The sequence below is a fragment of the Oreochromis niloticus genome, linkage group LG2 (assembly GCF_001858045.2).
Source record: "Oreochromis niloticus isolate F11D_XX linkage group LG2, O_niloticus_UMD_NMBU, whole genome shotgun sequence".
Taxonomy (NCBI): Eukaryota; Metazoa; Chordata; class Actinopteri; order Cichliformes; family Cichlidae; genus Oreochromis; species Oreochromis niloticus.
Genome location: NC_031966.2, coordinates 33,556,368 through 33,572,397, shown reverse-complemented (window position 1 = coordinate 33,572,397; position 16,030 = coordinate 33,556,368). Strand labels below are relative to the sequence as shown.

General features: G+C 40.3%; 1 protein-coding gene across 5 annotated transcripts in view; it reads left to right on the top strand.

Moving 5' to 3' along the window:
- Positions 1 to 16,030, top strand: part of il1rapl2 (interleukin 1 receptor accessory protein-like 2) — a 464,293-nt gene that overhangs the window by 410,079 nt on the left and 38,184 nt on the right. For all 5 annotated transcript variants that reach the window (XM_019346586.2, XM_025898426.1, XM_025898428.1 and 2 more), the window contains exon 8: positions 8,676 to 8,808. In XM_019346586.2, the coding sequence (XP_019202131.1) occupies positions 8,676 to 8,808 (133 nt within the window). The remainder of the gene's footprint in view (positions 1 to 8,675; positions 8,809 to 16,030) is intronic.

The following is a 16,030-nucleotide window of genomic DNA, read 5'->3' as shown; positions in this document are numbered from 1 at the left end:
CCTAAAAAGGCAGCATGTAGAGGGCAGACAGAGAGGCAGAGGAATATGTTTACTGTCTACCTGGAATAAGATATAATGGCTCTCCATGTTTCAAGCTGCCATATAAATAGTACAATATCGTCATGTTGTAGTCAATATGACATGAAAATTAGTGACTGAGGCTGTAATCACACAGTAAAGTCAATGATATCAAAGACACCTCTGTGTGCACTTCACTTTTCAAACTGAGAGGCCACCTCCATCTTTTAGATACAGTCTATGACTGCAACCTGTCTAAACACAGTCAAAATACCTAAAAGCCAAACTGGACTGCGTCATGCTGCTACTCAAATAAATGTGCCACGTTAAGATTGTTCTAACCTACTGAGGAAACCAAGGGAAGATTATTACACCCCCTTACAGTCCAGAGGTCAAATAAGCTAGCTATGTGTGACACAGGATGACACCGGGGTACAACAGATCAAATCCAGGCAGTTTTTTGAAAGCCTCTATTAAAATCAATAGAGCGAGAGCAATAACAATAGGGTTTTTAAACAGGTGTGAACAGTTGCTATTCTAAGTTGGTTTTATTTATTGGCTCACAGGAGCTTCACAGTTCTCCCACAGATTTCTGTTCAGTCCTTCATATCCACCAGAACTCGTATTGGTCCTATATAATTTTATTCAATCATTCGGTTTGTCTTCACTCTTAGAAACCTGCCAGAGTAGAAACAGTTGAATCAATCATTGGATAAAAACCATCCAGTAATTCAGTGGAATGACTTAATTGAAACTTAAGTATCTGTTCTGAAACACAGCCAGGTTTCCCCTGACAACCATAAATATCCAGGGGAGAAGGGACAATTCAATCCAATAATATGTATTTAACATTAATCTTGGTGTTAAGTAGGCCAAGGTTTAATAAAAGGGTGAATCGCAGATGATGGGGAATATAAAAATATATGACAGTCAAAGTAATTCTGGGTCTGTTAAGTGATTTTTTTTTTCTTTTTTTACCATACATACTTGTCAAGTCAAGTGATGGAGGATTCTCTCAGTGTGTGTGTGTGTGTGTGTGTGTGTGTGTGTGTGTGTGTGTGTGTGTGTGTGAAGGTAGTTTTCAATGATTCATTTCCCTCGTTAACAGTTGTCCTACTTTTCTCCTACAATCCTTTACCTGAATGTTTTCTGCTCTTTTGTCATTTCTTTTAGACACACACACACACACACACACACACACACACAAACACACACACACACACACACACACACACACACACACACGTGCTCTGCCTCACATCTATACGTTCATAAACACACAACACACAAAGTGTTTGGTGTGCTGCCCAGAAAAATAATCTCATTGTCATACACTGTTTCAGAAGTACTTTGATTATTCTGCCTGTCGTACTCTTTGCAACAGTTCTCGTGTAAGGTGCATAAAATCACCTGGATTTGCATAATAAAATATGCATTTGTCCGCACATAGAAAGCACGCTGCAGGTGAAAGATTTCTATAAAAGGAAAGAGGGAGAGCAAGCAAATGAAAAGACAGACGAGGGACAGCATGACGACAAAAACATCCTGACGCACAGAGGGAAAAGGCTGGGAGGCGAGGAGATTTGAGCGAGGATCTATTTTAGTGATAAAATGTGAAAAGCAAAGAGAGAACAGGGAACCCCGAAGAGTGACAAGTGAAACAGACTAATGATGTGAATACCAGCTATAAGATTTACAGGAAGTAAGACAGACACCAGAGTTATATGAATTTCCCATCTTATCGTGTCCCTTTTCCTCACTTTTCATCTATATGAAATATTGCTGGCATCGCAATTCAGTTGCTCCTGGAATTTGGGATATTGCTGTCAAAACAAATGACATAATTCAGAACAGGCGGGTGTTCGGTAACTCTGCTGTTCATTTGAGACCGATTTTAAATGTCAACTTAAAACAAACAAGTGCTGATTTGTACATCCACCAAATATGGGGTAACAGTAAGATTCATATTAAATGTAATATTAGACAGGAATGCCACTATGTGCCTATGCGTAGTGGTTTGCTCATTTACTTGACAAGCCAAAAGCCCGCTAGTTCAATTCCCGCAGGAGATGCAAACCTCCTTTGGGGTTATGTCACTACATCAGCAGTGCTACCTGCTGTGGCAACTGAAGATGGCTTTTAGACAAAGATATCCCGAGTAAATGCAAAATTCTTTCTTTTTAAAGACAGATTGTCATCAACCACACGGGGGGGGGGGGGTTAAGCGTGGACGGCCTGTTTAATGATTTGGCAAAGCCAATCTGCAGTCTTCGGAACAGCTTTGGTGCATCGAGGAGGCAATAAAACAGCAACAAAACAGATTCAGTCTGCTGTCGGTTACTGATTCAGTGGTGAAAATCACAAATCTGTTGCCATTTACATGCACAGAGATTCACATTAACTTCTTACTTTCAGAGTCCAGCGAGAATCTCATAGATCTGAAACAGAAAGTTTGTCCACTCCACTCGATGTAACTAGAATACAACCAGTTGACAACCACCTGGGTCGAGTCGTTTGTTGCATATTGACACAATGCAGATGAGTTGTCCTGATTGGTGCAACCTGACTTTCATTGATTACAACGTGTTAGCAATCTGTCAGCATTCATAAATTAGTTGGTAATTATTTGCAAACTCTCTCCAATCTGGTTGAGACAACAAAGTGCTCTAAACTGCTAAGGACAACAGCACTGCTAACTGCATGAACACCAGGACAAAATTCAGGTTTCGCATTAACACCTCTGAGTTTGTGAAAGTTCTCTGTGTTGCCTACACTTTACTGTGGACACTCAGTAACCTGCACTTCGATAGCAGTTTACAGCACTGCTTACTGATGAAAATTGCACTTCACACACAGACGCTATCCTGATGAGGATGCTAAGTGCATTCCTACAACATTCATATTCAGAGTGGTTTCCTTCAGTTCAAGATTAAATTAATTTGTTCATTTCTTTAGATGTATCTGAAATGACTAAACCCAGTGTAATAAATGAACAGCAATGAGAACTTTTCAATGTTAGAATGCGGTGTGAGCCTTTGACAGGAAAGGACTTCGAAACGCACAAGACGGGCTGAAGAAACAGATGTTGATGTCTGACAAGCAGCAGCTCCTTATACTTGGATAAAGAATGAATTTAAAAAAAACAAACCAAGGGCAAAGCGAAGTCTGGACCGATTCTCATATTCAGCTGCTTCTTTATGTGCATCTATGAATGCCAGCGACGCTACACTGAGGAGTACAGACAAGGCTGTCGGGCTACAGTAACGATACAAAGAGGTGGAATCAGACTGAATTTGACTTTGTGGTCACATGACTTCTGTTTGCAAACTCACTTGTGATCGGGGAGAATGAGTCCTTCCTCTGTTTGTCACACCAAAGAAAACAGAACATAGTTGTGATCACACAGAGGAGCAGTGTGAAACGGTGATGCACCAACTTGAGAAAATTCCTGTCAGTCTTTCTTATTAATGACAACAATACAGCACCAGCCCTCGTTTTTCCTCAGCTTCTCATACCCTGCTGCTACAGCCACGAATAGAAACGATGACTCGACTCAGCTGTATTAAATGCAGGCTGGATTTCAGGGCCTGCGTTTCTATTTACTGGAGAGATACGCACACACAAAGTCACTCGCCCACACTGACACACACCCTCACACCACACAAGTGCAAACAAAGTTGATGATTTTAATCACCATAACATGCTGAGAACACAAACACACCCTCAGGGTGCTAATCAATTACTGCAGAGCTCAAATACACACACCTACTTACTCGCACAAACACACACACACACACACACACACACACACACAATCAAGCTAAACTAATTTCACTCCAAGCCAGATTTTTTTTCTTTTTTAACTGATTTCTAAAGTATGTGTGTATTTATACGCCTGTACTGCAGGATGATGTCTGACTAGGCTCAAAGGTAAAAAAAAGAAAAATCCCACCGTGAGTCCACACACACACACACACACACACACACACACACACACACACACACACGTGTGCAAGATGTGAGGCTTCAGTGGGCGCTTTTTCTCTGAGTTTGTTAGAAATTATAATTTTGAGACTGGCAGAAGTCAAAGCCTCCTGTCTGCTTTCCCTCGTCCTTTTCCATCAATCAAAATAAGCAGCGCAGTGACACCAAACATAAAGACATTTCCATATGAAAACAGTTGCATTTTGGCATTGACCAACTGAAGGAAACTTCATGTTTATTCAACCTGTAACCAGTTTGTGAAGATTTTTACTTTTGCTGCTCTAAATGTTTTGAATTTCTTCTGAAAAAGATAATTACCCCACAAAGCTTGAAAGGAAGCAGCTGCTTTTCCCACTCATGAAAAAACAACACCTTAAGTGTTAACTTAAGTCAAAACTGACAACAAACACACAGACATCCACCGAATGTTAACATTCACTGTTGGTTCTTGACTGTGCTGACAGAGCTATCATTATGATAATACCAAGGTCTATCATAATTATCTGCTAATTGACTGCCTAACGAGGTAGCGCTCATTAGAATGCTCATTAATACTCCATCATCACCACTGATAGCTGTAATCATAGAGTGATGGGGGTTTCAAGGTCTTACATGAGTGTGTGTGGATACTGCCTGCCCATAGATGTGTATTTATATGTGATTTCATAGTATTGCTGATTGATTCTTCCAGCAGTAATACATTAAAGGTACAAATCTGTTGAATATGGAGCTCTGCAGAATCAAAGCTTCGTGGCTCAAACTAATTAAGTTGCAAGAACACTATGCAACCGAATTTAATGAATTACTTTTGTTAAACCCCTTGAATTAAAGCTGAAAGTTTGCACTTCAGTCACAATTCGGTTTTATTTATATAGCGCCAAATCACCGTCACCTCAAGGCGCTTTATACTATAATGTAAAAATCCTACAATACAGAGAAAACCCCAACAATCGGACAGCCTCATCTGAGCAAACACTCTGTGAAAGTGGGAAGGAAAAACACCCTTTTAACAGGAAAACCTCTGTCAGAGGCTCGGGAAGGGGGGCCATCTGCCACAAGTGGCTGGGGGTGAGGGAGGGGGACGGGACAAGAGACACGCCGTGGAAGAGATACCTAGACAGAACCTAACTGTGCTTATGGTTAGTATAGTAAGTCATACCTGCATTAGTGAACACAACACATTAAGATATTACCATTCAAAAAATACAATGCATGCACAGAACTATGATCATATTAGTGAATATGAATCGACTCAAAACATTTTCTATTCTGTCAATAAAAATGTGGCTAATTCAAACTTTAATGTGATGGCCTTATAAACCTGAAATGATGAATTTATAAAAGATTGAACAAATATTTACCATTTATACATGAATGTATTATTATGAATGACACTGTGTGTCAATAAAACTGTAACTGTCATTTAGCCTAATAGAAACAACTGAGACTGTTACTTCTCTTTGCAAGACCATCAACATTTAGCACCATACTGAAATACCCAGCAGCGACTACTTAGAGCTTCAAATTAAACTTCATTAAGAGGAGAATCTTCTGTTAGAAGTGAGTTTGGTGGCAGTACTCGCTGCCTCAAAATGTATAAACACTATTCTACAGTACAGTCAACTTTTTTTTCCAGAGTTGTTCTGTTATACCTTTAGTCAAGTCCAAATGTATTTCTATAGCACATTTAAAAGACTAGTGTACATCAAAGTGCTTCACAATAAAACCGCAATGCGGGCAGAACAAGGAACAAATAGTACAGTTAGAAATAAAATTACATTACATGGTGTAGTGCAGGCCGAATGCAAGCCAAACTAATTTGCATCGAAAGCTAAGCTCAACAGGTGTGTTTTTAAGCGTGATTTGAACGTTTGAATTGATTCTGATGTACTGATATCAACTGGGAGATTATTCCAGAGTCTAGGGGCGCAGTGGCAAAAGCACGGTCACCTCTGGTTTTTAAACGAGACCTTGGTTGCATTAGGAGCAGTTGGCTGCAGGATCTAAGTGCTCTCTTTGGGTTGTACAGATCGAGGAGATCAGCTAGGGGCCAGGTTATTTAGAATTTTTAAAATGAGCAGAACGATTTTGAAATCAATGCGATATTTGATGGGAAGCCAGTGTAAGTTAGCGAGGACAGGGGTGATGTGCTCATGCCTTCTAGTGCCGGTTAAGAGGCGTGCTGCCGCATTTTGGACTAATTGCAGGCGCTGAAGGAGGGAGAGTTGGAGGCCCAGGTAAAGAGAGTTGCAATAGTCCAAACTGGAAGTGATGAAGGCATGGATACGTTTTTCGAGTTCTTTATGTGGTAAATAGGGCTTAGCTTTGGAAATTTGACCCTGGGCCCAACTGAGATGGACCACTTATTGCTTAGTTGTCATCTTTCAATATAACATGTAAATTTACACCACAAATTAAAATGAATAATCTCCAGCAGTGTATGTGTAGTATTTGTTCTCCCCATACATGGTGTAGTTTGTTTCCTTGTGCATCTTGAGTTTTTGTAACTCAGTTTCTACATTGAGCTTTTACCAAATAAACCCTGGCTGTCCAGACATTATGTGTACCATGTGGCATGTTGCAACAGTGTGAAACGTGTGTGCGTGTGTGTGCTTTAAAGATTTCATCTAATCTTCCTCTAGCCTAGAGATGAGAAACTGAAACTGTTGTGGAGGACCACACCGATGTTCATTTTATTTCTTTAGAAAATGCTGCTGGTAAGAGTAGACGTAACAATTAGGCAGTGAAAACAGGCATAGGCATAGTAAAAAAAATGCCAGCATTTTATCACTATTTAATTAACTTTTTCAAAAACAACTGTGAATAAATATGCAGATTTTTGCAAAATTCCAAAGACTTTTAATTTTATACAAATGGGTATTGCCAATTTGATTGAAGTTTAAATAGTTCATTTGGAGTTTTTTGTTCTTTTTTCTTCTTGATTGAGTTAATGCTTCTCTTTTGTGCTTGAACAATGTGCATTAAAAGTCAGGTTCAGTCTCTGAGATGGAAATCGAAGGACGTCCTGAACATCAAATGCAAAATCTGAATTCCATGCTGTATACTGAGAGCTCTGAAATGTTCAGGCCTGTCTTCTCACAAAACTCTTGAATCTCTGCTCTCATGTCTCATACGCTTAAGCAATTTGCCTAGGCTGAGCCACTCGGTAGCTGTGTGGTAGCCTATGTCACCATTTTTACTCTCATGGTCCCCCAAAAGTGCAACAAACTGTCTGTGATTCTCTCCTGATGAAGTTAAATATTTTGGTTTTAAAAACCAAAACTGACCCTGTTACAGGTTACAAAAGGTTTGTTTTTAGCACTGACTTAAACAACAATTCCTATTTAATTCTGGGTTGAATTCAGTCACTTTATCATGCATCATCTTCACATTTTCCTGTCAGATTTGGACAACTTTCAGTTGGAAGACCTGCTAGTTTGTCCCATTTCAGCTCAGGCCTATCCAAGCATGCAGTAAGCTCTATAAAAAAAATAACTTCTTGTAACGGCCCCTTTCATTGAGTACTGTGCTGCCAGCTATTAACCTCCAACTCTTTGGTTATCCCATGTAGTGGTCTGTGTCACATCGCTCTCCTCCAGAGCCACTGAGAAAAAGAAAACTGTTCACTTTGCTTTTCAACGAAACTTCCAGATTCATTTGAAAAGTGACTGTTTTACAGTTCAAGCACATTCTCGAATGCTTCTTTTTCTCAGGTCACATTAGGAGTCCATCGACATTCTTTCTTACTCACTATCACAGAAAGCTTCACTATTTTTGTGATTTGGTGGAAAATCATCCCTGAATTTGTAAAGCTTGAAAAAAGCCCTCATTGGTTCTGATGTCCAATCCCGCTTTGCATCATATTTCTCTCATATTTCTCTCTGTGTTTAGTTTCATAATGATGATTCAAATTTTAACCCTTAAACGTATCAATCTGCTCTCCACAAACTAAGCACACAGCTTTTCCTTTGACTTCAGGTAATATGTACTTGAAGGTCCAGGTCTTGGACCCTACATTCATATTTTGGGGCTAGCAAAATCAGGGGACTGTACAGTAGGATCTTATTAAGTAGGTTTGTAGATCCTTAGGAAAATCATATATATACCATGTAAGATAAAAAGAAATCCACTGATGCTGACATATGTTTGCCTCACTAACGGTACATTTCCTGAGTATGCCACCTCTTGCCACAGACTCATTTGCTCAGGTGAAAGGTTGGCAGTGCTGCAGCTTATGATAAACAGCAGTATTCTACCAAGTGTGATTTTTTTCCTCTCATGATTTCAGAAATGTTTTTGCACACTTCTCTTTAAAGTGATATTACTGTCACCAGGAGGAGGCAGCAATTATTTCAGGTTCTCATTTCAAAGGGACCCTGCAGGCACCCAGCTACACCTCGAGTAGTTTTCCGCACTGGCTCCCTGTGGTGGCAGCCTTCCTACTATCATCCGGACACCTCTTTGGAGAAATGAGAAAGGATATATACCAAAATGTGCCGGCTTTGTTTAATGACTCCTTCTGTGCTCAACTTTCAGTGTGGTGTCATCTTTAATGTGTGTTTTACCTTCAGCCTGGACTGCAGCTGGTTTAAAGATTCAGCTGCAAAACAGTGCAAATTCATCCTCCTTGCGGCACCGTGTGGCGTCTAACATTGCTTTGCTGTGTGTTGCAGGTATGCCTCTCAGTCTGGACTGCAAGGCATTTTTTGGCTACAGTGGAGAAAACAGAAAGCCCATCATCTACTGGATGAAAGGAGAAAAATTTGTTGAAGAACTTGCAGGGCATATTAAAGAAACTGAAATGAAGTAAGTAAACTATTTTTTAGAGAAGCACTGATTCAGTAACATATTCAAAATGATCCTGAAATCAGTGTCCTGAGGGTGGGGGCACGCAAGTACATCTACTGCAAGACAGTATCAATTACACTCTCTCAAGTTTACAGGTTTCTATTGTTAATTAATTTCTGAATAGGCTCGACTCCAGCTGCTCTCCTCACACTGTCAGGATCTAATTTGGTCTCTTGTGATTTATGACTCATTGAGGGATTTCTGACAGCTTTCTTCTCAACTTTTCTTAAAAAAAAAAAAAAAAGAATACTAATAATAAAGTTAAATTGAATTCATTTTCTCCCCTATTGGGACCAATTACATTGGAGTCTATTGGGAAAAGCCTGATTGTCTGCGGGGCATCAAATATCATTAGAACAACCTGCTGGATCACTATGGTAACCATCAGAGAATTTACATTGTCTCACACACACACACACACACACACACACACACACACACACACACACACACACACACACACACACACACATACACACACACACACACACACACATACACACACACACACACACACACACACACACACATACACACACACAGTCGGTGTGAGTTAAGAGAATTATGTCTAAAATCTATTAATTACACATAAAACAGTTTATCTTCAAAATCTATAAAAGATGAAGTTGAAAGCAAAAAATATTATTTAAATAAGCTCCGTTGTTCAGTCGGGAGGCGGGGAATGATAACGGTCTTGTTGCTTTCTCCAGTGGGTCAATGCAAAAGGTGTAAAATGAGGTAGACACTTGACTTGCTACACCACTGTGTGTTGCACTGAAACAGTCCTCAAGTCTGTGAGTCCTGAACCTGTCCCAGAAGAGCCAATCAACAACTGGAACCGGAGACATATTAGCCAATCACGTTGCAGTGCATGTGCACAGTACAGGGGAAAATGTTTTAGCTTAATTCAGGTAAAGTTTGCTGACTTTGCTAAAAATCTTTTTTTTCCCTGTATGTTGTATTTGTGTACAATAATATGGCTTCGTATTTCAAGTATATCCCACCAGAGCACAGAGAACAAATGATCACAGTAATCCAACATAAAGTTTTTTGGTTACTGAGATAAGAAGTAGAACAATACGCCTGACGTCACACACCTGAAACAGTCAGGACCTGAAGTGTGCACACGCATCAGTGCGAATACTTGATTTGTTAATATTTTACAGTTACAGCTACTGATTAGGTCTTTAGGGGCGGGACCAGGACAACCACAGGTATCTAGTGAGAAGTCTCTTATAATGTCTCTTGGTATACCTTGAAATTTAGAGTGCTATAAAACACCATACTGCTTTTCTGTGTTTTTTCTTTTTCAGTGGGTGATCTCATATAACTCAGCTCGTTTCAAAGCATTTGCCCTTTTTTCACTCTGCAAAGTGAAGAAGCTAGAAAGTTACTTCAAATCTTAGCGGAGATCATAAGAAGTTCAGACAGACTTTCCCAGCGCATCTAAGACAGCAAAGTATTTCAAACAGCCTGCAGCGTGGTGCTCGTCTTTTCTGTAAATAAATGAGCCCGTGAAAGGTTCTGGAAGTGGTCTTTGAAAGTAAGATGGGATAAGGTAGGCAGGATTAGACCAGACAAATCCAGCCTGACTCCTTAACTCACCTGTTAATACTCATGTGCATGAGTGCTGCAGACTCATGAATCATAATATTTAATTTGTGTATGGATTCAGCTACTTCAGTTATAGCTGCAGCTGCATCAACTCCTCTAAGCAACAGTAGTCAAGCTAAATAATGTGCTACTACCTGAGTTCATGTTGTAGACCTAACTGCAAAGTGTAGGTCTGATGGGATTCAAAGTTTAGTAGATGAGTAGTAAATGCTACTGACTGCTGTTGCAAATTCAGCACCCGTGTTTTAACTGAGCAAAATATTTAGTCCACGGGTCATTCCAACCGCACATCGTGCCATCTCCAATATCTGCTCGACTGTCTATGATTTGCATCAAAATCTGAAGGTCCAGAGTTTGAACATATACATTGAGTGCTGGGAATTTTTAGCTTCATATATCAAATAGTTTTCAAGATACACTTTTTTAAAAAACAGTCCATCGGCCCACTACCACACACTGAAATATGAGTCAGCGTTTGAACATGATTCTCTCAAAGACTATTAAAGATAAAAGCCTGAAATTTGCACCGGTCTTTCTTAACATCACAATAAATCAGGATCTTTAATGTGGAACAGATATATTTAAAATGGTCTGAAAATTTTAGGATGTAAAAAAAATTCACACACCAACAAAGAAATTGTGCAAAAGACAACTAGTAACAATTTCTGAATGGTGTATTGTTGAATTTTACAGTAATACAAAAAGAAGCAGCTGGATTTTCACGATGGTACTTTAACTGTAACTCACAGGTCCTGAAAATAAATAATATGGACATATTTAACAAAATTATTTTCAGAGTTATATTTCTGAGTACCATCTGGAATTTTGTTCTATTCGAAGACGACAATCTACTGAAACTGTAATTTTTGTAATACAACTTGTAAAATTTGCATGAAAGGTTGTGTTTAATAATATATTTTGGATTTATTGGATAGTGAAAGTCAGGAGAGACAGGAAAGCAAGGAGAAGTGGGGAGACACACAGCAAAGGGTGATGTGTTGGACTCAAACCTGTTGATTTGAGATGGACAAAAGTTTCATTCAGTTCACTCAGGTGGGGGCTGTGGGGGGCTGTACTTTTGCTTCTCCCTTCATTATATCTTAAAAATGATTTAAACTGACAAATATTTGGTTTGGGTTTCATCCTGCACTATGACCTGGCCAGTCATGGCCTCTTTAGCTTATCACATCAGCTCATTAATTTTAGACATAATAAGCAGTCGTATGAGAAGCAAAAGCCTGTTTGGTTTTCTTTAAGCGCGCTCCTTAAACTCAGCTAATGGCAGGTTGGAAAGATTCTGGCATTGATTAATGTACCATCTACACTGTGTTTGTTTTTTCCCTGTTCAGGTTAATGCTGCTCCCTTTTGAGCGATACTTCTCTACCATCACGTTAAAGAAAAAGTGCAAAGTAGTAACGTAATCTAAATGTTCAAACTGCAGCACGTGTGCATTAGTGTGTTTCAACTGACACACTAAGAGCTGTAATCAAAGCTTTAATATTAGAAAGTAAAATGTTCACTTCTGTTCAAAGAGCCTTTACAGGTCATGTTATCAGCCGAGCACAGGAATACCGATATGAATGTTTATCTCCCCTAAAGGGAAATCCTCTTGCCCTCCTCCCTTCATGGGGGAGGTCACAGGTCAGAGTCAGCATAGCAACAGTGGCTCTGAAACCAGGGGACCTTCAGTGTCTTGCTGGAGGACACTCCAGCAGCAGAGCTGTTTACCGATCCAAGAATGGAACCACAAGAATGTATCTGCGACTGCTAATCCACCTCCTGCCCTCTGAAAATGTTCTCTCCCGGGAAAATGATGTTGTAGAGAGCAGCACGGTACATGAGTAGGAGTGTTTAAACTTGAAACTAATCATGCCCCGTAGTATTAAATTAACCTTTGCCTGATGAGTTCTCAATCTTTCAGTCCAGTCCTCTGGCCACCTCTGATCCAATCATACTGCTATTCCAAGTTCCACAATCGCACTCCAGCAGGTCGACTCCCGCTGTGATGCCCATTAATCTGTCCACTTTAAGCTGCCTTCCCCACGTCCTGCTGCAGCACTGGCCCGAGGACTTTGTCTATGTCTGTTTGCATAGTGTCAAACACAGTCTCGTAGCCTCTGTGATAATGGGAATACCTGTAATTACCAAGGCTTGCTCTCTTACCGACACACTCACGTCCTGCAGCACCCAAGAGGATGTGATAAAGCTGCGAGTTTGTGGAGAAAAAACTCCCGCCAACAAGTGCCTCTCTTTGTGAAACCTTACTTCTTTTTTTGGAAAATGTAAATCCATAGTCTAAGTAGTTGAAGTATGTTGGGTTAAAATAGCAGGCAACACAATATATATGAGCAGTATCATCAGTTTTACTCCAGCTGTTGGCTGAGCTCAGCTTCACCGCTGTCCGGCTTCTTCACGTTTCTGCAACTCAGCTATCACAGTCCACGGCTCGTTCATGTGCAATGAATTGGTAATTACAGTATTTCCACTTGGGCCAGTGCTTGCTTCATATTTGCACTTGAAGGCAGCCCTAGCCCATATGTCTACTGATGCAGAGAGGCCTTTTTTTACCTGCTTGAAATTCACATCTGTTGTCCAATCCAACTGCTGTCAAAGCCTCACTGCTTCACTGTTCACAACCTCATCATCAACTATTATTTTACCTTATATTTTCTTTGTTATGAAGCATGTTAGTTAGCCCGTTCTAGGTGCTAAAGTAGGAGGGAAGCAGTTTTTTTATCTAAAAAAGTTGAGGTCTGCAGTGCAAATGGGAAACACCTTGAAACAGAAAGGCTTATTATATGCTTCCTGTCAGCAGTGACAAGAACAATGGTCTGAGGAGACAAAGCATCAATAATACAGAAGCAAGTTGTTTGATCCACGGTGGGTCCAGCTCGCAGCTTAGAAGACTGAACGATGTACTGCAAACATCTTGCTACCACACACTGTACAACAGGGTACCTTCAGAGGTCTGACCTGTGTTATGGCTACACTCCAGTGGAGAAGTTCAGGGAGGTACAGAAGGAGGAGAAGGGCACTATTGACATGTTGACATGAAGTGAAGAGTTGTAGGATTGGAAACCTGGGAATCTGTTTGAGGAGGAGAGTAGTACCGGACTTTTGGGATAGCAGGAAAATAGGATAAGGCCACAAACAGACTGTCAAATATTGCCAGCCTTATCCCTTTCCTCTGGTGGATCTACTATCAATAATATTCCATAGCTGACTTGATTTATAACCTTATTCCTTCTTGCAGCTACCTGGATTCAATTCTGCCCTAGGCCCTTTGCTGCATGTCATCCCACCCATCTATCCTTCTGGATGTCCTCAGTATCTGTGTCAAAGAAAATGCTAAAAAACCACACACACATATATATATATTTACTACTGTAGTTGGGTCTGGGTGCATCTAGGTATTGGTTTCAAAAGACAGATTTCTTGTTTAAAGAAAAGTGCAATGGTTGTGATGTGTTTTATTTTCAAATCAAAGTTGCACATCCATCAAAGCCTTCAGACATGAGCGGAGAAAGAGAAGAGCAGAGATGTGATAGATATGATAGAAGAGCACAGTGTGTGATTTTTGTTCGACTTTTGGGACCAGCGACGATGACCTTCTTAGATCTCAGTTCAGTTAAGCAAACTTGGCCTGATTCCATTTGGTGAGTCAGTTAATTTGGTTGAAGTGAGCTGTGTGGTCACATCCACGACAACAGTCATCTCGAGGCACGTTATATTTGAGAGGAAACCCAGCTGATCAGACAACCGCCCCTATGAGCAAGCATTTCATATTGGCGGGGAGGAACAACTCCCTTTTAGCAAGGAGAGACCTAGCGAGGGGAAGCCATCTGCTGGGACTGGCTGTGGGTGATTGGAAAGCCACAACAAGAGATGCACATAGGACTTGATATCATCAGATACCATCAGAACAGCAACACAAGTGGAGGCAAAGATGATAAAATGATGAGCATGCACACAGTGCTGACCTTTGGCTTACAGCTTGGCATATACATGCAGCTGAACTCAGGGAGGAAGGATACTTTGGCTGATGGTGTCAAGTTCACCAGATTATGAGGAGAAAAACTTGTGCTTTCAATAGTGGCTTTTGTTTTGAAATGTACCCATTTAATTGCTGGAGGACAGAAAGAGGAGAAGGAAAGGAGATGTAGGATATAGATAGCTATTGGCTAGAAGGTGAGAAGAAGGGAGAGGAGTGATGTGTTTTAAACTAAGCATTTTAGCAAGTCACATCTTTTGACAGCGACCCCTGATGCACTGTCCTATGAGACTTCAAAGTGATGCACACACTGAAAATCTCTGACACACAGCGAGAAAAAATAAGATGTACATGCAGAGATGGTGGTAGTCATTTTGCTGTATGTCTTCCAGCACATTTGACATTTTGAGTCTCATAACCCTTTCTGTAATGTTATCCATCATTATCAACCTGCATTGAGACTTCACCGCTCTTTCTTTGCCTCTGGTGCCACGAGGGAAGAGGAAAGCATGAATATTTAGGAGGTTAGAAGTTCAATTCCCAATGGAAAACCTGTGCTGAAAGTTTGCGTGTCAATTTTCTTTGCATGCAACCACTTGATACAAGCCCCAAGTGACAGATACAGTACATTTCTGTGGTGAATTACAAACAGAGCTGCAGGAAAATGACTACACAGCGTCTCATCGCTGCTTGTCATGGTTGGACTGTGCAAACTCCCATGTGGTTCAACCCCTGTGTGTATTACAGTGTGGCCAGTCTGGATTACTGTACTGTACGCTGAGTCAATGCAGCACATACTGTACAGAAGAAGGATAACAAAATCCTGTAGCCCATCTCGCCTGTTTCTGACAAGAGTGCTGATTCTGCTCTGAAAATGCTCATTATTTCCAAAATCCTGCTGCCTGCCTGTGTGGTTGAACCAATTACTAGAAATCCAAACCAACCCACCCCAACGTGCAACTAAACTACGACAGGCTAAACATCAAGAATATTACTTTTAATTTCTTTTTCTTTCTTTTTTTAAGTAATCTGATGCTGCATTGCAGTAAAATTTGTTTTCTACACTTAATGTTGTATTGTCTTTATTTTTCATATAAAGGAAATGTGTAAAAGAACTCATAACAGACACTCATGAAGTATAACTCACCACATAGTGAAGATGTTCCTGGACTGTGATGACAGCTTAATGTAAAAATAATGACTCTTTAAAGACTTCTGGTGTCGTTACCCATGTGAAACTTTGAAAGCTTGTTTAGGTGCGACTTAACACTTCAGGCTCAGGTCCGTTTTTCTGGTGCTGTCCCAGGTCCAGATAATTTGCTCTGAGGTTCAATTACTAGTATTAAAAGCTGACTGAGGGTTCAGTTCACAACATGTTTGTTAGATAATGATCTTCCTCCTGAACCGCTGAAAGATTTCGTTAATAGATCTGCTGGGGCACGTAAAATTGTCAGTTTGCTAAAATCTTCATTCATACAGTAATTGTTCAATCACAGCTTCCACAGTTTTCTAGATTCTGTGATTTAACAACTGGACAATCAAGCTTTGTGTATCAAGAGATGAAGAGGTGCACA